Source organism: Ruditapes philippinarum, unplaced genomic scaffold, assembly GCF_026571515.1.
Source record: "Ruditapes philippinarum isolate M1 unplaced genomic scaffold, ASM2657151v2 ctg2652_1_1_1_1, whole genome shotgun sequence".
NCBI classification, from domain to species: domain Eukaryota; kingdom Metazoa; phylum Mollusca; class Bivalvia; order Venerida; family Veneridae; genus Ruditapes; species Ruditapes philippinarum.
The window spans coordinates 153,176-175,710 of NW_026861368.1; the positions used below are offsets into that span (position 1 = coordinate 153,176).

Consider the following 22,535-nt stretch of genomic DNA (forward strand, 5'->3'; position numbering starts at 1 on the left):
TAGTAAGTGTCTACAAAGTTTGTTCAAATAAAAGCCCTTGGGTCAAAACTGGCCCCGCCCCAGGGGTGTCGTTGTTTTTAACTATATGTGTATAGTAAAAACTTAAAAAATCTTCTTTTAAAAAACCAAATGAGCTACAGCTTAGATGTTTAGCATGAAACATCTTCTTATGGGTGTCTATCAAGTTTGTTCAAATAAAAGCCCTTGGGTTAAAATTGGCCCTGCCGGGGTTGGGGGAGGGGGCAGATCATTGTTTTTCATTATATGTGTGTAGTAAAAATTTAACATCATGAAACATCTTCTTATGGGTGTCTTCCAAGTTTGTTCAAATAAAAGCCCTGGGGTTTAAACTGGCCCCGCTCGGGGGGCCTATATACAGGTGAGCGATCTCAGGGCCATCATGGCCCTCTTGTATCTGAATGTTAAAATGTGGCTTTTATCTGAATGTTGAAATGTGGTTTTTATCCAAATGTTAAAATGTTGTTTTGATCTGAATGTTAAAATGTGGCTTTTATCTGACTGATAAAATGGGGCTTTTATCTGAAAGTTAAGATGTGGGTTTTATCTGACTGATAAAATGTGGCTTTTATCTGACTGTTAAAATGTGGTTTTTATCCGAATGCTAAATGTGGCTTTTATCTGAATGTAAAAATGTGACTTTTATGCAAATGTTAAAATGTGGCTTTTATCCAAATAATAAATGTGGCTTTTATCCAAATGCTAAATGTGGCTTTTATCTGAATGTTAAAATGTGACTTTTATTCAAATGTTAAAATGCGGCATTTATACAAAATGTTTAATGTGGCTCAATGTTAAAATGTAACTTTTATCTAGATGTTAAAATGTGGCTTTTATCTGAATGTTTAAATGTGGTTTTTATCTGAATGTTAAAATGTGGCTTTTATCTGAATGTTAAAATGTGGCTTTTATCTAAATGTTTAAATATGGTTTTTATCTGAATGTTTAAATATTGTTTCTATCCGAATGTTAAAATATGTTTTTTATCTAAATGTTAAAATGTGGCTTTTATCTGTTTAAAGGAGGTTTTTGTCTTAATGTTAAAAAGTTGTTTTTAGTTTGAAAGTTAAAATGTGTTTTTTTCTCAATGTATAACAGGGGCATCTACCAAGAGGCTTTAACTTATCTGTTTTAATTTGATAAGGGGATTTTGTCCTCTAAAGTTCTTTTTTCGCAATGAAGAAGTATTTAGTTAAGATTTTAGTCTCACATGGGAATTTTGTCTGCTACCGGTTATTCTATAATCTAACCGTGAGCATTTGGTCAAGAAGATCTTGTGCATCATTTAAGATGTAGATGAAGTCAATGTTGTACTATTCTTTTTCACGAAACTTCATTTGCAAGCTATAAAGATAAAGTAAATTGGCCAAAATTTCTTTTTTCTCATTCTGTATGTGTGTTTAATTGAATTTCCTGTCAGACAAGCCAAGTCTGCTGGTTAGTAACAGACTGCTTCCAGTATTGAATTTGAATATATTTTACTATATTATTTTGTTTATTATTGTAGGAAGGAGACTGTGTCACCATGTTTGACAAATTTACTGGTATCTGTCCTGATAAAGTTCCCAGATGAGGAGATCAGTCTGCTTGTCATAGACAGATTGTCTGATGTTGTGAAATCAGACCCGTCACAGGTGAGGATATGTGTCTGTTAGCAACACAAGGGCGACAAAGAAAAATATCAGATATAATATTTCAACCTGTAAGCATGATAAGAGTAGTCTCAGCTATTACCACAAGCGTGGTGGTAATCTGAACGTGTGATAATTTGCATATGAGGCACCACCTACAAAAGAAGGCAGATTGACGTAGATGTTATGATGTTATTGTCATAAGTCATTGACTTGAACATATTTATGGCCTGGTGTACTTGAAAGTAAAAAATGAAAACAGTTCATTATGACATACCACTAAAAATAAAACTTTTTTTCTTGCTTTAGTTTGCTGGAAAAAGAAGTATATACCATGGTACCTACATGGAATATCATTTGGTTTTCCAAAGTCCAAATAATTCCACTTATCTTGGACAATTTTCAACACATGTTTTTGTTGTTTTTCTGATGGATTTTTGAAACACTTTTTGAATTAATACAAATGTAGAATTAATTTTCATCAGATTATGAAGCTTATATTTTGAATATCTATAACTGATTTTATATCTTTATTGTTCTGTGATAAAAATATGAATAAAAGTACCTAAATTGAAAGAATAATGCTAAAAAGTTGTAATGAAATGATTTATTCTATTTTCATATGTAATTAACTTGCATCAAATACCACAGATCTAAAATATTATATTAAAACAGAAAAAAATGAAAGCACCATGTATGTACAGTTTTTTTTTGTTTTGTTTTTTTATGTTTACAGTATTCTAAGCCAGTTTACTTTACTTTACAACCTTTTAAATTTAACTTTACACCAACTCTCTAAATATCTTTCAATCTGGATAAATCCATTTTATCTTTCCTGGGGAAATATCAAAGAATAAACTCACTGAATAGCAAAGAATGCCATGATTAGAGGGCACAGATTTGCTAGCTGATTTTGGTCTGCACTGGTTGCCTTGGTAACATCTATTGATGCCAGGAGGCTTAGAGTTGATATATATTGAACTGTAAATTGTAATTTCAGGGTTTGTACCTGCTACCTGTTTACCTGTATGTTATAGGAAAGAGCTGCTGTCCTAAAGTAAATCTTCATGTATTGAATGCACTTCCAAAACTTGCAACTCACAAGGTAAGTTTATGAACATTTCATTGTTTCATGAGAAAGCTGTCCAGCTAGATTACTGGTTGGTGGCTTTCACTCAGATGCACACTTGTGCCTGCCTAATTATTTATATGTTAAAGAAATCACACATAAAATTTGTTTCGTATAGAAATATCTTCAAAAGTGTATTTAGTTGAAATATTGTCTTAGTTAATAATTAAGATTTTAACTTTGTCACTCATTGATAAGTATAATTTATAATGAAGATTATTTCTTTGTCAATTATTAATTAGTATGTGATTATTCAGGATAAATCAGGACAGTCGACTTATCTCATCCGGCTTGGTGTCTAAAGACTGAGGAAAATCAATAAAATGACATCTCCCCAATATATATACAAGATGCCAGAATTGATCCTGTTAAGTTGGTCAGAGTAGATAAAGTGTTGATGTCACCTTTAGGATCTGATTGCAGACTGGAAATACTGAAACTGTTGTCTTCAATGATTGAGATAGGCCCTAAGGAAATGGGATGTTTGAATGATCAGATAAAATAAGTCTCCGCTGGTCAAAGCTTGAGAATTTATTCTGTAATGTATTACGATGGGTTATAAATAATCAAGTAGACCATGGATAACCAAGTTATAGAGATATTTGCACTATTCAAGTATTGATTGCAGTGGTCTTATGTAAATATATAAAATAAAAGAGTAATTTTACGAAAAAGAGCAAAATCCTTACCATAAAAGCCCCTTACGATATCAGGGTATAGCAGTGTATTGCCATTAACAGTTGGACATTCCTGCACATGCTTGGCAGTTTCAGTTTCACGCTGGTTTCATTAAAACACTAACACTACCCTATCATACAAGTTAATGTATTTTATTGTTAATTTCAGTTCAATGTGGCACCTGTCCTGAAGACCATTTTGAATTTGGCCCAGTCTCCAAAAATGAAGAGTTTGTCGATTAAGCTTTTGACGGAATTGTGGGCCTTGCAAGATCGATGTTTCCCTCATATTTTAAAGGCAATAACAGAAAGTGAAAAAGGAAGTATGAAAATAGGGTCTGTGATCGATGATGTGACCTTGGCAAAGGCAATGGCAATAAAAGAGATATGTAGATTAAGGTAGAGTATAAAGATTAATTAATTTGCCCTTGTTTGTTAGACCAGTTTTTAGCTCATCTGTCACAAAGTGACAGGGTGAGCTTTTGTGATCGCTTTTCGTCCGGCGTCCGTCCGGCGTCCGTTCGTCCGTAAACTTTTACTTTAAATGACATCTCCTCATAAACCACTAAGCCAATTTCATCCAAACTTCACAGGAATGTTCCTTTGGTGGTCACCTTTAAAAATTGTTCAAAGAATTTAATTCCATGCAGAACTCTGGTTGCCATGGCAACCGAAAGAAAAAACTTTAAATATATTCTTTTAAAAAACCATAAGAGCTAGAGCTTAGATATTTGGCATGAAACATCTTCTAGTGAGTGTCTACCAAGTTTGTTTAAATAAAAGCCCTGGGGTCAAAATTGGCCCCGCCCCGGGGTGTCATTGTTTTTAACTATATGTGTATAGTAAAAACTTAAAAAAAATCTTCTTTTAAAGAACCCAAAGAGCTAGAGCTAAGATATTTAGCATGAAACATGTTCTAATGGGTGTCTACCAAGTTTGTTCAAATAAAAGCCCTGGGGTCAAAATTGGCCCCGCCCCGGGGGGTCATTGATTTTCCCTATATGCATATAGTAAAAACTTAAAAAATCTTCTTTTAAAGAACTCAAAGAGCTATGGCTAAGATATTGAGCATCAAACATGTTCTAATAGGTGTCTACCAAGTTTGTTCAAATAAAAGCCCTGGGGTCAAAATTGGCACCGCCCCAGGGGGTCATTGATTTTCCCTATATGCATATAGTAAAAACTTAAAAAATCTTCTTTTAAAGAACCAAAAGAGTTAGAGCTAAGATATTTAGCATGAAACATGTTCTAATAAGTGTCTACCAAGTTTGTTCAAATAAAAGCCCTGGGGTCAAAATTGGCGCCGCCCTGGGGGGTCATTGATTTTCCCTATATGCATATTGTAAAAACTTAAAAAATCTTCTTTTAAAGAACTCAAAGAGCTATGGCTAAGATATTTAGCATCAAACATGTTCTAATAGGTGTCTACCAAGTTTGTTCAAATAAAAGCCCTAGGGTCAAAATTGGCACCGCCCAGGGGGTCATTGATTTTCCTTATATGTGTATAGCAAAAACTTAAAAAATCTTCTTTTAAAGTACTCAAAGAGCTATGGCTAAGATAATTAGCATCAAACATGTTCTAATAGGTGTCTACCAAGTTTGTTCAAATAAAAGACCTGGGGTCAAAATTGGCCGTGCCCCAGGGATCATTGATTTACTTTATATGTGTATAGCAAAAACTTAAAATCTTCTTTGAAAAAACCCAAATAGCTAGAGTTTAGATATTAAGCATGAAACATCTTCTAGTAAGTGTCTACAAAGTTTGTTCAAATAAAAGCCCTGGGGTCAAAACTGGCCCGGCCCCAGTGGTGTCATTGTTTTTAACTATATGTGTATTGTAAAAACTTAAGAAAAATCTTCTTATAAAAAGCCCAATGAGCTAGAGCTTAGATGTTTAGCAAGAAACATCTTCTTATGGGTGTCTACCAAGTTTGTGCAAATAAAAGCCCTTGGGTTAAATTGTCCCTGCAACATTGGGGGTTGGGGGGGGGGCCTATATACAGGTGAGCGACCTCTTGTTTTCTGTTAGCAAAGTGTGAGGGGAAAGCAGCCAGGAATGTAAAAAGTAATTGAGGGCCAGATTTGTGTAAACAGAACTAAAGGTCATAATGAGGTTTATTTGCTAACAATAGAATTAAGGAGCCTTTGCTCTTTCTACAACAAAAGAAAGTGAAAAAAAAGGATTGGCCCATTGCTTCCATTCCTTTGACTTTTCTGTCACATTCTGGTCCAAAGAATGACTTAAAAAGTATTGAAAAAAATTGATTAAAACATCACACCGTGATGTAGACCAGTGAGAGAAAGTGCAATGCTATAGAACCATCACTCCTTTCAGCCCTTATACCTCGGGACATAACTCTAAAAGTATAAGAGGTATCAACATGAAACTTTGTAGGTAAATAGATCTCATTGAGTAAGTGTGCAGTGCACAAGAACCTTAACTCTGCCTTGCCAAATTTTTGAATTATCCCCCTTTGTTTATTTTACACTTTGAAATTTGTCTGGGACATAACTCTAAAAGTATAAGAGGTATCAACATGAAACTTTGTAGGTAGATAGATCTCATTGAGTAGGTGTGCAGTGCACAAGAACCGTAACTTCGTAGGTAGCTAGATATAATTGGATAGAACTGCAATGCTTAAAGAACCTAAACAAAGCCTTGTGTAATTTTGGAGTTATTGCCCTTTGTTCATTTTTACACTTTGAATTTTACCCGGGACATAACTCTGATATCATCAGGAAACTTTATAGATAGATAGATCTCATTGAATAGAAGTGCAGTGCAAAAAAACATAACTCCGCTTTGCCTAATTTTGGAGTTTTTGCCCTTTGTTAATTTTTTTTATACTTTCCTGTGTCCAGAACCTTCTCGGGGAGCATCAACCGGTTCTTGTTGTTTTTTTTTTTGTACAAAAATTGATCTGGGACATTTGGATTTTAAGTCGTCCATCTCCTGCCTCTGATTAATCATGTGGGATACAAAAGTAGACTTTCATTTGTGGAGAAATTGTAATTGAAATTTGTATTTTTTGTCAAACATTTTTCTGTCAATCATTTTGTTTTACTGTCACAAAGAAAAATATTATCCAATTTCTTAATAATATGAAAAGATGATCGGACAAAATGAAGAAATAACAATGTTTGATACATTTTTTCCATGCCTTTGTTTAAAATTTTAACAAATTTTATTTGTTTTTAATTTTCGTCACTGTTTTCTCTTAATTTTGTGATTGTTTGCAGTCATTGTATTGCACTATGAAAAAGCCTTTTTGAAAAAATAGAAGTGGAAATTCAATTTAAATATTTAAATTTGCTTTTGATCTGTTAATGTGATATTCCTCCAGATCAGTAACAAATTTACGACAAAAAGTTGAGTAAAACATTTTCAAGAAGATCCGTTGAGGTCCAAAGGCCTAAAACTATAAAATTGAAAATTCTTAAAGGCATGTTATGTCACGTAAATAAATGATTTTTTTCTTTCTATAGAAAAAAAGCAAACATATGCTTGTTAATGCTGTTATACTGGATTTAGAACATGGAAGATGATTATCACCCTGAATGTTGAAAATTTGATGAATAAGCTATTGTAATAATAGATCATTTGAAATACTTGTTTCAGGAGTTATGTCCTTTTTATGCCCCCCTTCGAAGAAGAGGGGGTATATTGTTTTGCTAATGTCGGTCTGTCTGTCGGTCCGTCCGTCTGTCCGTCGGTAGACCATATGGTTTCCACTGATTATCTTGAAAAGTATTTATCACAAAGTCTTCATATTTCACATAGTGATTGGTCATAACTAGTAGATGACCCCTATTGATTTTGGGGTCACTAGGTCAAAGGTCAAGGTCACAGGGACCTTAAATGTCAAAATGGTTTCCGCTGATTATCTTAAAAAGTATGTATCACAAAGTCTTCATATTTCACACAGTTATTGGTCATAACTAGTAGATGACCCCTATTGATTTTGGGGTCACTAGGTCAAAGGTCAATGTCACATGGACCTTAAATGTCAAAATGGTTTCCGTTGATTTTTCCATAATTTAACACTTCCATGTACCCATTTTTGGCAAGTTTCTGTAATAAAATTACCAATTATGTGAGTCAATGGCTAGAAAGGGGGGTATATGTGTCGTTCGACATTCTTGTTTAACTTACAATATTTATAAAAGTTTGTTATTGATAGCCTTTGCGCCTGTTTTGTTTAATGTTGCTTAACTGTTGTATCATAATTAGCTATTCTGTTTCGAAGAAAATTTGAGCTATTATGGTTGCTGCTGTGTCATCCTCTTCTTTGTTGTTGTGCTTATGTCGTCATTCAAAATTTTAATGTAGCCCATCATTCAAACATATTTGAAGTTATCATCATGAAACTTAGACATGACAAGGTGCAGTTGTTAGACAAAGGAGCATAAGGCATAATTCTGAAAGCTATATTTTTAGTGTTATGCCCATTTTAAACAGAATTTTTAACAGAGAAGCATTAACACCACATTTGGTGCTCATGTTTTAAAGTATACATGAGTCAAAAGTTTAGGACAATAACACCCATGTCAATCTGCCATGTTAATAGATGACGCTGCTTATGCAAATTAGCACACATGTCCGGATCACCACTGTATAAAAAATTCCTGCAGAGTCCTCATAGTAATAGTAATACTCGTGCATGTTTTATGTAAATTATAATTACATTACATATTCATTACTATATTTCCACCACATTATAAACAGAATATGGGCTGTATCTGTATAAGGTTGACCCATTTTGAGGTAATTTTCATAAGTAACTAGTGTCTAATGCTAGACCTTTCTAAATATATTAATTGTACATTGACTGGGGTGTTAACAAATAAAAATAATTCTTAAGACTTCCTATAGACACATTGCCAGGTTAAAGTATTGTTTTCCTTTGAAATCATTTGTTAAAGAACACTACATGTATATTGTGTGCCTTATTAATGTGATTATTCCTATTTTAGGCCAGAGCAGCATGGTGCGGAGATGTTAGGACCTCTCTCGGAACTGTTGACTTCCAGTAGAGATTTGAGCAGTTCACCTGTAGCAGCTCTCTGTCTGGAGGCACTGTACTATGTCTGTGAGGCGGAGGTTTGTATTTATTATTTAAAAAAAAAGATTCTCCCCACCCCATACACACACTTGTTAAGAAATAGATGAAGGAAAGATTGTTTTTGTATGTTCTACCCACATGTTTGTTTCTTTGCTTTAACCTTTGCCATATCATCCCCTTATTTTAAATTTAATAGGAGTTAACCAGTTATTGCACTTAGGTGACATTATCATCTACAGCCATTAGAGTTTGACAATATTTACCTACAGAACAAATTGCCATCATCTTGTTCCAAAACATTTTATTCTGTTTACATATAATATTCATGTGTGTTAAATAACAGAGACATTCTATGTAAAAAACTCTTTCACATTATGAAACTAATATAATTTGACTCTTGAAAATTTTTATAAAATTTTATAAAAATATTTCATTAGATCCTTGAATTGAAAAGAAATACAGTCTAACTTGCCCATGCGACCACGTGTATTAAGCGACTTTTGTCTTAAACGACCACTTTAAATTCCCCCCGATCATTTTCTCTCTGTATCTTTAATGTATTAAGCGACTTTTCCTCAACGCGACCAGCGACCGCTAATTAGTCACCAAATTGACATTAATCTTTTCATTAAACAACCACTTTTACCTGTCAAGTAATTGTGTTTTTAGAGAACGCCACCTCGTTATTTCACAAGTGTCAGCAATCAAAACACAACAATAAACGTGTGAAAAACTCTATTTCCCATACCGTTTTAGCGTATGCAAATGAAGTTAAGTATACGCGTGACGTGTATTATCCAATAATATCGGATAAACAATGCAATGCTCCGCCCATACTGAGATGGTGTATACGCTTCGCTTGTTGACATTTAGACTGCATTGAATTGACCTTGAACTTGATCAGCCATTAAATTAATCGTAACAAATAGATGTAGTTTGTTTATTTCAAATGAAAAAATGCACAACAGAAAACATCTTCACTAATATGGTTTTCGTGTTGGAGACAAGGAAAAACAACGGAGAAGTTAAAAAATTCTGGAAAAAATGTCAAACATGTACGTAATGGATCAAAACTGTTTTGTCAATAAATATCAGAACGTTATTTTTACATTTGCATCCGTTTAGATTGTCGGAGCGTACTTATTATTCAACATTTATATAAAAATGAAGTTGAAAAACAATCCCATCGAATAAAAAAGATGTCATTTATAAATTTTGACTTTTATATCATGCTGACTGTCTTAAGAGACCGTTTCATTAAGCGACCGTTTTTGGTGTTTCCCTTGCCCGGTCGCTTAATACACGTTTGACTGTATATTAATGTCTTGTTACTTAGTTTTAAGACTGTTACAAAGAAAATCTGACTTCATTTTTGTGTCGCCTCTACGGAGTAGTGGCGACATATAGGGATCACTTCTCCGTCGTCTGTCCGTCCGTCTGTCCGTCCGTCCGTCTGTCCGTCCGTCACAAAACTTGTCCGGACTACTCCTCATAAACTACGGGTGCAATTTCATCCAAACTTTACAGGAATGATCAGTACCAAGTCTAGTTGTGCATTTTGTCAGCATTTTCCAGTTCAATGATTTTTGTCAGAGTTATGGCCCTTTAATAATTTTTAATTTTAAAGTTTGTCCAGACTACTTCTCTTATACCACTAATGCAATTTCAATGAAACTTTACAGGATTGATCTGTAGCTCAAGTCCTTGCGCATATTGCAGGGGTTTTCCAGTTGAATGATTTTTGGCCGAATTATGGCCCTTTGATAAAAAGGTGTTTTTTTCTGTGTGTTGCCAGATACACAAAAGCTTGTCCGGACTACTCCTCATAAACTACTGGTGCAATTTCATCCAAACTTTACAGGAATAATCAGTACCAAGTCTAGTTGTGCATATTGTCAGCATTTTCCGGTTCAATGATTTTTGTCAGAGTTATGGCCCTTTAATATTTTTTTTTTTTTTTAAAGTTTGTCCGGACTACTTCTCTTATACCACTAATGCAATTTCAATGAAACTTTACAGGATTGATCTGTAGCTCAAGTCCTTGCGCATATTGCACGGGTTTTCCGGTTGAATGATTTTTGATTGAGTTATGGCCCTTTGATAAAAAGGTGTTTTTTTCTGTGTGTTGCCAGATACACAAAAGCTTGTCTGGACTACTCCTCATAAACTACTGGTGCAATTTTATCCAAACTTTACAGGAATGATCAGTACCAAGTCTAGTTGTGATCTGTCCATCTGTCACAAAATTTGTCCCAACATGAAATTGTCCATCATGAGGCGACACATGTGATCACTGATTGCTCTTGTTCTCTTTGTTTTTTTTTTTTTTTTTTTTTTTAAATTGTCCGTACCTACATTTGTTATACTTTATGAAAAAAATTATCAGAAGTATACAAAATAATGAAAAATAAATTCAAAAGCTAAATAATATTTTTAACAAAATATTGTTAAAAACAATGTGTGTTTACTGATAAGGGGAGATCACTGTGTAGGAGATTGGAAAATTTTAAGTAAAACCTTAACCTGTCCACCACTGAAACAGAAACTATAAATCTTTTGCCACCACCAGTATAGTGTGGTACACCAGCCTACACATAATGGCACCATTGCTTAATATTTAACTGCCAACTTTATTGTGTAAATCTAATTATTCTTAAGTCCTGAAATAAATTTTGAATAATATAATAATTATTCAATAACTGTAGGTGTAAAATAAGATAATTTTCTCTTAAATATCTGAAAGGAAATTATGAATAATTGTCGCTTAAAGTAGAGACATGAGAGTATTGTCTTTGTAAAGTAATTAGTTTAATGCTGTATGCCTCCAGATGAGTGTAGCAAATTAAAGGGACTCCATGGAGGTTTTTTTAGCTCAACTGTTCAAGAGTAGAAAAATCTACTCTACTCACCCAACATTAGCGTCTGCTTCACACTTTGGTTAAGTTTTTGCATGCAAGACCAAAACTACTAAAGGGAATGAGTTGAGACTTCACACATTTATTTGAGAGCATAATAGGAGGTCACTTTCCAAGGCCCATAACTCTAACATGAATTTTGTTAGAACTATGGCCCTTTTTTGAACATAGGAAATTCTTTATTATCCAGACTCTTGTTTTAAAAATCAAGGCATTTTAATAATGCTTTTACCTCACAATAAGGTTTAGAATCACACTGTATAACAATTATAAATTTGTGTAATGGATTTGCTAGCTTTAAATTTGGAACAATCCATTCAAAGTTCAAGTGATTTTAATACCAAAATACAAAAAATTAGGCTACCAAAAGTATAGAGCCTAAGTTTAGGTTACACTGCACAGATGTGCAAGTTGACCAGGCTTTATACTGGTGGCATAACCCTTTGGTTAAAGCAAATGAAGTAGATACTATTTCAGTGTATTTTCACTCATTAAAGGTAATTTTTATAGAAATTTAATTTCTCAGTCTTAACATTAATCTTTTTATTTGACAAAAAGTTACTCAAGACACTATTATGACAACTATTTGTATTTTTTAAATAAAAAATTGCATGAGCCCAGAGATGTGTTGGTTTGACAATAAATAAAAGATTGTTTTAATTAATTTCAGATGATAGACATAATGTCTGCATGGAAAGTGTTAGAGTCACAACTCATAACTGACACAAGGTATGTTAGTGCATATTGTGTTGTAGTGTTAGGGAACATAGTGTTTAGTGTAAGAATTGCACATTGTAGTGTAAGCGCACATTGTGTTGTAGTTAAGTGCATATGTTGTAGTGTTAGTAGTGTACATTGTATTGTGGTGTGCGTGCATGTTCTGTTGTGATGTTAGTAGTGCATACTGTAGTGTTAGTGCACATGTGTTGTAGTGTTAGTTGTTCATATTGTTTTGTAGTGTTAGTGCATATTGGGTAGTAGTATTAGTCAACATTCTGTTGTAGTGATAGTGCATATAATATCATAAAGTTAGTGCACATGGTATGGTAATGTCACATTGTTAGTGTACATTGTATGGTAGTGTTAGTGCCCATTGTATGGTAGTATTGGTGCACATAATAACTTAATGTAAGTGCACATTGTATGGTAGTATTGGTGCACATAATAACTTAATGTAAGTGCACATTGTATGGTAGTGTTGGTGCACATAATAACTTAATGTAAGTGCACATTGTATGGTAGTGTTGGTGCACATAATAACTTAATGTAAGTGCACATTGTATGGTAGTGTTGGTGCACATAATAACTTAATGTAAGTGCACATTGTATGGTAGTATTGGTGCACATAATAACTTAATGTAAGTGCACATTGTATGGTAGTGTTGGTGCACATACTTAATGTAAGTGCACATTGTATGGTAGTGTTGGTGCACATAATAACTTAATGTAAGTGCACATTGTATGGTAGTATTGGTGCACATAATAACTTAATGTAAGTGCACATTGTATGGTAGTGTTGGTGCACATAATATTTTAATGTAAGTGCACATAGTATGGTAGTGTGTATGCAGTATCAATCATAATTCACGTTTAATCTAGTTGTAATAGTTTGACATCATCACACTTTATAACGGATGGCAACAAACAGTTGAACATCATCCAGTTTATAAATAATGGTGAGGCAAAGTTGATCATTTAAATAATTGCTTAAGAGTCAAATCTTCCAATGTGATTTTGTTCTATAAAAATTAGAAAGTCATTAACAATTAAAATGTTCTAAAGCTTATCAAAGTGTATCTTTTTTCAGAGTTGTTGTGATGGTAAAGACATGTGAACTGTTGTCATTGGTACCCAGCTTGCAAGTTAAAACTGCTGAATATGAGGTAATAAATATGTTTTAGTGTCCTCTTTACTAAATAAGCAATGAACTTGAAGTGAGCTAGTACAACTGCATAATGGTATTCTGAGGGTCTCTAGTTCCACTCCTGATCCAGCTGCAACTGTGACATAAAGATGTTTTTATGCCACCGCAGCATCAGCGATGCAGTGGCATGTAGCTATTCATCTGTAGGTGTTTGTGCATATGGGTGAGCATGCATGCATAAAAGTTTCATTGGAGCCTGCAATAGTATACAGTCTTATCAAACTATACTGATTGGCAGACTGGGCTACTATACCAATTACAGAAGGAAGTTATTACTGATGAACATTCATAAAGTTATTATTCTGTAACAAAATGATATTAAATCTAAAACTAATAAACAATTTTTATTTCTTCAGGATTTCCTATCTGAGAGTGTCCGTAGATTATGGTTACTAACACAGTGTGATGTAGAAATGGTGAAATCTGCAGCTTTTTCTGCTCTGTCCAAATACAGTCAGGAGCACTTTAAAATATCCCACTTTAAATACCAGGTTAGTATATATGTATTAATCAGACAGAAATCATGTTCCATCTTGAACTAGAATCTTTCAAAACCTTTAACTCACTGCTGTGGGTTTGAATCCTAATAGGGACTTTGGATTCTTTCATGCGTGGAAGGTATCCATCTAGCTTACAAAATGCCAGTAGTTCTACTCAGGTTCCCGTTTAAGCTGAAATAATGCATGTAAGGGCACCTGAGGTCTTCCTCCTCCAGTGAAGCTGGAAAGTCACAATATTACCTCTACTGTGTTGGTGTGATGTTAAACCCAAGCAAAAATAAAAACATACATTTTGATATCATATCATTGAATAGAAGGTGAGGTGGCAAAAAGTGCAATACTAGTTGATTCTCATATGCAATTGTTATTTTGTATGTAAATGTGGTCAGAAAAATTGAAGCTTGAGCCTTTTGATCGCATGATAGTATTCAAAATTAAATAAGCTGATCTGATAACAATTACAGTGAGTCTTTAACTAGAAACCGTTTTGTATTGCTTTAAGTATTCCTTGCTGAAACTAATGTAGTAATAAGACATAGCATTTTGTTCTGTTTTTAGCTCACCTGTCAGAAAGTGACATGGTGAGCTTTTGAGATCACTTTCGTCCGGCGTCTGTCCGGCGTCTGTAAACATTAACTTTAAATACATCTCCTTGCTAAGCTAATTTCATCCAAACTTCACAGATATGGTCCTTTGGTGGTCACCTTTATAAAATTGTTCAAAGAATTTTATTCCATGCAGAACTCTGGTTGCCATGGCAACCAAAAGAAAAAACTTAAAATATCTTCTTTTAAAAAACCCAAAGAGGTAGAGCTTAGATACTTGGCATGAAACATCTTCTGGTGAGTGTCTATCAAGTTTGTTCAAATAAAAGCCCTGGGGTCAAAATTGGCCCCGTCCCAGGGGGTATTGCTTTTCCTTGTATGTATATAGTAAAAACTTAAAAAATCTTCTTTTTAAAAAACCCTAAAGATTTAGAGCTTAGATATTTAGCATGGAACAAAAAAAGCCCCTGGGTTAAATTAGCCCCGCCCCAAGGGCCTATATACAGGTGAGCAATTTCAGGGCCATCCTGGCCCTCTTGTTTCAACTTTGCAGACTCTGTTTTTGTGATTATACCTCAACAAAATATTTTTGAGTGTATAAAATATTGGCTTTATAATACTAATCCTGATCTAAAAAAATTGCAATAATTTTATTACTTTCTGTATAGATCGTGAAAGAGTTTGTGGAGCAAGGGGAGGCAATCCTTGCAGCAAGTGAGAATGAGGGAGATACAATTGATACAGTTATACCATCGGTTCCTGGCATCTGCTACACTAGACTGCTCTCAGAATTACATGGTTTAACTCTGACAGGTTCTCTTTTAATTTTTTCTTTGCTGGACAATTCTCCATACTTGCAAATGATGATGAGTTATATATTGGCATCTATTTTCTATGTCTGTATGATAATAAATAAATGTTATTAAAATTATGATAAGTTTCAAATCAACAGATATGAAAGTGATTTTTAAGTGTTCCCTCTTAAAATAGGGAGAAATTACTGTTTTTGAGTTGATCCTGTACAAACTTACATACTGCTCAATAAATTAAGAAGGAAGTCTTATTTTGTGAAACACAGAAGGAACATTGCCTATGTTCAGTAGATGACCAGTATTTATTTTGAGGTCATTTGGTTATAGGTTAAGGTCACAATGGCTATGATTGATTATTATTATTATTATAATTTGATAGCTTAAGAACTGTAAATGTGTGAAACTTTTGTTATATACAGAAGTATTACTTATCTATATAGGAATTTACCTATTTGAAATATGAATATCACTGTGACCCAGAATCAAGTGAGACCATATTAGTTTCCTTTGGACACATTTCTAGTTAATTTATGACCAGTATACTTTTATGTTGCCAGTGTACCCAAATACTCCATCTTTCATAAGCATCTTGTCAAGGTCACAACCTAGTAAGTCCCTTATCACTTTAAGATAAAATTAATTATGTTTTGTTCTTTTTTTATGCCCCCACAAAGTCCCGAAATCTTGTGAACGCAACTCCTCTTAAACCGGATGGCAGATTTTGCTTAAACTTTCAGGGATGAACAACCTTAATGTGTAGATGGTAGTAAAGGAAGGAATTTTTGCTGGGACCAAATTTAACAGAATTATGGCCCTTTGTTGATTTTTTCAATATATACTACGTAGAAATTTTGTGAACGCAACTCCTCTTAAACCGGATGGCAGATTTTGCTTAAACTTCCAGGGATGAACAACCTTAATGTGTTGATGGCATTTAAGGAAGGAATTTTTGCTGCGAATAAATTTAACAGAATTATGGCCCTTTGTTGATTTTTTCACTATATACTATGTAAAAATTTTGTGAACACAACTCCTCTTAAACCGGATGGCAGATTTTGCTTAAACTTCCAGGGATGAACAACCTTAATGTGTAGATGGTAGTTAAGGAAGAAATTTTTGCTGTGACCAAATTTAAGAGAATTATGGCCCTTTGTTGATTTTTTCACTATATACTATGTAAAAATTTTGTGAACGCAACTCGTCTTAAACCGGATGGCAGATTTTGATTAAACTTCCCTTAATGTGTAGATGGCAGTAAAGGAAGAAATTTTTGCTGCAACCAAATTTACCAGAATTATGGCCCTTTTTTGATTTTTTCACTATTTACCATATAGAAATTTTGTGAATGCAGCCTTTAAACCGGATGGCAGATTTTAATAAAAAGTTCCACATAAAAATCTTACATACAGATATGCATGCTCTTGTTTACGAGCACATCTGCACAGTGGGGGCATCCGTGTCCTTTGGACACAGTTCTAGTTTTTGTTAGAGAATATCTTGATAGCAAACAAAACATTTATAAGTCTACATAGATCATCATAGGTGCTTTGTTGGAGATTGGGTATTAAAATGCAAGTGTCCAAAAATTGTTAAATGGCTTAACATGACATAACATGGAATTTAAATCAATTCAAATTAAATAATAACATGTATTAAACATATTTAATATTAAATTTTCAGGTTTTCTTGACTTTTTATCAGCTATGGTAGGGAAAGAAGCTGAGAATCTCCCACGGGGCATCTACTTCACGTCACTACGGCAACAAGGGTCTTTATCAAATCAGAGCAAGGAATTGACTGCAATTCCTAATTTTGTCCAATCACAGTATGACAAAAATAAACAACCTGGTTTAAGGGCAAGTCTTGCAGGTAAATTATTGTAATTTACTTAAATTGCAATGGGTTACTATGGTAAAGGTATTTATTTATCTTATAGAAAAGTACTTGTTAATTTTTCAACAATATTTAGTGCTAAATGTTACATCCAACTAATTTCCATTGGTTCTTTTATGTGAAAAAGAAAAACAGATATTATTTTTTTCTGATATTTGATATTTCATTTATCATTGAGACACTTTGTATTTATTACCTCATCCCAATGGTCTTCATCATTATATTAATGCAAATCAGAACTTGAACTGTGAAATGTAGTGACACTGCACTCAAAATTAGTATCTCTCCCAAACACATCAACAAGTTGTGAATCTTTTTAACCTTTAACCTGTGGAATTTCTTAAATTATACTTATCAAGGTTCCAATTTGGAATTATCAATTATTGTTTTGGGGGGAATATCAAGCTGAAATTTAATTACTAGTTGAGTTAGCCCATAGTAATTAAAGAGCCTGGCCGGACTGCATGAATGTGCAGGCTGGCCTGGCTTTATGTTAGTGATAAAGGCTAATCACTTTTGGTTCCAGCAGGGCAAGGGTTTAAGTTCATTTTGATATATACATTGTACTGTTTAAGTTAATGTGAATTTGCTTTGTACCAGTTGCTCTGCTGTTCACATATGATCCAAAGATAGAAGTAGGACGTGATGGAAGACCAAGGAAGCACTACATGCTATCCCATGGCAAGAATTATCAACAAGTGTTTAATACGTTACTTCAAGATGTACCAGTACAACCCTCAGATTGGTACCGTACATCTCTCATGGGACAGGCTTGGACTGCCTTTGTTGACAGACTTTTCTCAGCAATGTTACAGGTATATTATATAACTGACAATTTCCTTTCTCATGTTATGGAATTGGATATTTCACTTCAATGATAAGCAAATCAAGTTTCTATCTGTGCATTAAGCATGCCTTAAATGTAGTAAGGGTATTTATCCATTAATTAAGGCTCAATTAAGCCAAATGACCTTTGCAGTGATAAGCTGACAAAAACATTACAAGGGATGGTTAAGGTGTCTGCCTAGTAGCCTAGTGGTCATGGATTGCAACTCTACTGCACTTCGAACATGTTTCCTGATAATGCCAGTACTGGTTAGCTTCAGGGAGCAGATCGGAGAGTGATTCAAACAAGCTTCATGGTTTTATCACAACTGAGACAGAAATAAAAACTATGTTTAACTTAAGAGTAATCAAAATAAAACCATCTCCAGATCAGCAATTGGAAGAGTACGGTTTAGTTTAAACAATATGACACCAGTACTGGTTGGTTCCAGGAAACGGGCTCGAAAGTGATTAATATAAGTTGTAAGAACTTGTTTCTCAATCGAGCTTATATAAAAATGTTTAAGCCAATAGAAGTTTCATGACATATTTAAATTTTCAGGCAAGGAAAGCAGAGATAGATCTTCAGTTAAATAGAGATTTTATTGATGAGAAAGAGGCTGAAGAAAAGAAGTTGTCAGCTTGGTTCTGGTAAGTTTTTAGGGATATTTTATTGTAGATTCATAAAAATCAGGATTTTCATTTTTTTTGCAGCCCCTTACTGCCATTTGAGTGATTGACAAAAGAAACATTTAGTACAATCAAGCGTGTATTTAAGCGACCGCGCAAGGGAAACACCAAAAACGGTCGCTTAATGAAACAGTCTCTTAAGACAAAACATGAGAAAAAAGTAGAAATTTATACATGACATATTTCCTCAGCTGTGGGGAAGTTTTTGCAACTTCATTTATATAATTGTTTAATAATTATAACACTCGATTGTCTCAATAGATGCTCAAATAAATTTTTTTATAAATTTCTAATATTTATTGACAAAACAGTTTTGATCCATTTCGTACATGTTTTTCATTTTTCTCAAAATTTTCAAGCTACTTGACTCCATTCCTTTTAGTTGTCCCCAACAGGTAAAATCTAATTTGTGTAGATGCTTTCTGCAAACAAATAAAGTAAAACAAATGAAGTGAAAAACAGATAGTCTTATGATATCAACTGACAAACAAAAGAAACTAAAACAAGACAAATCAACAGACAAATGGAATGGTTTAAATAATTAATTTTTTTTGTATGGCAAGTGGTTATAGAAACCAACTTATTGACTGTTTCCCTTTTTTTATTTTCAGGGTACGAGACAGCATTATGGACATGATTAAGAAGTCAACCAGGTAGTAATAAATATTTTTTGTTTGTTTGTTTGTTTTTCTACTTTCAACACTGACATTATCAATGTACTGTATAATTCACTTTTTTGTCATATCAAAGATCAAAAGCTTGGTTGTAAAATGGCTGTTGCTTTTATTGAATGAACTAGACACATCCGTTTTGCAGCTAGCTGATGTTATTAGATATTATCGTCATTGAAATTGCAGACACTTTCTGATTGAGTCTCTTGATAATGAAAAGTGCAACATATAGTTAAACTTCTATGAGTTGAACTTTGACTAGTCAGTTTTCTCGATTGTGCTGAAGTAAAATGAAAGTCTGCTATAAGCTAGTTTAGTTATCACCCTTTCGTTTTGTTATACCTTAAGTAACTTGCTTGTAAACATTGACGGCTTGAAATTTTATCATTAAATTGAAACATATTATTGTGTCGAAGTCCTGATGTGTCTTAGATTTTACACAAGTCTCTTCAACTTCGACATACCGAAGTTCTTCTGTATCTAACATTCCCTAGCACTTGCTTATGCAGTATTCAACTCTAAATATCTTGGTATAAATTATACTAAAGGAAAGGAAAAAATATAACAGCATTGAGAGTTTAAGCAAAATTTGCCTCATTGTAATTGCATAAAGTATGCCATGTCCTGTCAGTCTTATATGTAAATTTGTATAATATTTGAAAATAAAGACATGTAAGGAAATGAATTGTGATAGATATCTAGTACAATGTACTTGATTTCATGTCTATTTCCAAAACTACTTAATAAGAATTGATAATTTATGACTTTTGTACGTTTTATATATTGCATAATGTATTATTTTGTTTATTAAAATACTGTTTATCCATTTATCCCTTGAAGGAACTCCACTGAGGTCCTAAAGTTAAAAACCTAAAATTTTAATTTCCTACATAGATCAACTGGGGCACTTAAGATAGAAAGATATGCAAAAGATAATAAGAAAAAAATACTCAGATTAAGTTGAAAATCATATTTTAGCCCATGTTCTTTACCCAATTTTAGTGTAAAACCCTGCAACGCTTTTTAATTTTTGGTCACTTTGCTCAATAAATATGACTTATCTGGAAAAACTGAATGAGCGTGAAATCTAAAATTTTGCATAAAAAATATCTCAAATGGAGCATTAATCTTGAAAATTTATTTCCAGTCCTGTCATGTCAAAAAACCTCAGAGGAGTCCCAATTGTCAGAAGAAGTACAATGTTATCTATGATTGGTACATGTATATGTAATGTTAATCTTACACCAGGGGCAATTCATCGGTTCAGTTCAACGCTGTTCTTGCCCTGCAATGTTATCTATGATTGGTATATATAATGTTACTCACACTAGGGGCAATCCATCGGTACAGTTCAACACTGTTCTTGCCCTGCAATGTTATCTATGATTGGTATATATAATGTTACTCACACTAGGGGCAATCCATCGGTACAGTTCAACACTGTTCTTTCCCTGCAATGTTATCTATGATTGGTATATATAATGTTAATCTTACACCAGGGGCAATCCATCGGTTCAGTTCAACACTGTTCTTGCCCTGCAATGTTATCTATGATTGGTATATATAATGTTAATCTTACACCAGGGGTAATCCATCAGTTCAGCTCAACGCTGTTCTTGCCCTGCAATGTTATCTATGATTGGTATATATAATGTTAATCTCACACCAGGGGCAATCCATCGGTTCAGTTCAACGCTGTTCTTGCCCTGCAATGTTATCTATGATTGGTATATATAATGTTACTCACACTAGGGGCAATCCATCGGTACAGTTCAACACTGTTCTTGCCCTGCAATGTTATCTATGATTGGTATATATAATGTTAATCTTACACCAGGGGCAATCCATTGGTTCAGCTCAACGCTGTTCTTGCCCTGCAATGTTATCTATGATTGGTATATATAATGTTAATCTTACACCAGGGGCAATCCATCGGTTCAGTTCAACGCTGTTCTTGCCCTGCAATGTTATCTATGATTGGTATATATTATGTTAATCTTACACCAGGGGCAATCCATCAGTTCAGTTCAACACTGTTCTTGCCCTGCAATGTTATCTTTGATTGGTACATATAATGTTACTCTCACACCAGGGGCAATCCATCAGTTCAGTTCAACGCTGTTCTTGCCCTGTCCGGTTTGGCTCGGAGCGTTCACAGGTACATATCAAGTTTGGATAGTGAAGAGAGGAAGAGAATGGATGATGTCACGGAGCACACAAGTCATTCTCATTGGCTAGTCATTATGATTGACAGCTGTATGTCACTGATTGATTTCACGTACATGCCAAAATCTACATTGTTCGGATTATGTCAGCAGGTAAATTTGTGAAAACAAAACAATTAACCTACAATGTATATATTAAAAAATACGACATGACTAATTATACAAAACTTATTGTGTAACATAAACAAACTACATTTAAAAGATATAAAGTAAAAATATCTAATGAAATATTTCATCAAATCTTTAAACAATAGAATTATGTTGCATTCATATTCCAATGATAGAATTTTGAAAGAGTTGTAGCATAGAATGAATGAAACACACATGAATAATGTACATACATTGTACTGTTAAGTGTGAGCACCATTCCCTTTCATGGAAATTTAGTATGCAAACATATTGCATATCAAATAGGTTTTTTTGGAAGTTTTCTTATTCAAAATTCAGACAAGAATTTTGTTTACTTCAGGCATCAGATATATAACTTTATATGCTTATGTCAGAGCATAAACTAGTTCTGATTGGACTGAAAATATGCTAGTATATATTAACTTGTGTCTGAAATAATGCATACAATATAGAGACCTTTAGTTTGTAGCATTTATGTGTGTAAACCTTCATAAAGAAAAATATAATTGTACCACTTTGGTCATTATTTTCCTTTCACCATTCATGAACTGACCTGCTCTTTTCCTCTCCTGTATTTGTAAATCATTAAATGCATAATTATATAAAATGTATAATTATATAATTTTTCATTTCAGCGTTCTGTAGATGACAGACTTCCAGCCAGCATTTTAGCTCAGGCGGCAGGAATTTTGGCTCTTTGCCAAATAGCATCTCTTATTATGAATAATTACATAGGTAAGTAAATGGTTATCATCTTATAAAATATGAACAACTTGTAGGAAATAAGCATGGGATAATGGCTTGTTTGTGCCAGAAGTCAGGTCTGATTGACCATTGTTGAGGTGATCTGACCAAGACTAATGCAATTTGACTAATGTTGTCTGACAA

General features: G+C 33.7%; 1 protein-coding gene across 1 annotated transcript in view; it reads left to right on the plus strand.

Annotated features, from left to right (window-relative positions):
- LOC132715409 (focadhesin-like) overlaps positions 1-22,535 on the plus strand; it is a 96,092-nt gene that overhangs the window by 60,061 nt on the left and 13,496 nt on the right. The window contains exons 10-23 of the mRNA XM_060698404.1: positions 1,526-1,652; positions 2,650-2,754; positions 3,625-3,854; positions 8,430-8,556; positions 12,104-12,162; positions 13,241-13,316; positions 13,714-13,848; positions 15,071-15,215; positions 16,895-17,083; positions 17,708-17,922; positions 18,495-18,583; positions 19,234-19,275; positions 21,386-21,611; positions 22,283-22,382. Of these exons, the coding sequence (XP_060554387.1) occupies positions 1,526-1,652; positions 2,650-2,754; positions 3,625-3,854; positions 8,430-8,556; positions 12,104-12,162; positions 13,241-13,316; positions 13,714-13,848; positions 15,071-15,215; positions 16,895-17,083; positions 17,708-17,922; positions 18,495-18,583; positions 19,234-19,275; positions 21,386-21,611; positions 22,283-22,382 (1,865 nt within the window). The remainder of the gene's footprint in view (positions 1-1,525; positions 1,653-2,649; positions 2,755-3,624; positions 3,855-8,429; positions 8,557-12,103; positions 12,163-13,240; positions 13,317-13,713; positions 13,849-15,070; positions 15,216-16,894; positions 17,084-17,707; positions 17,923-18,494; positions 18,584-19,233; positions 19,276-21,385; positions 21,612-22,282; positions 22,383-22,535) is intronic.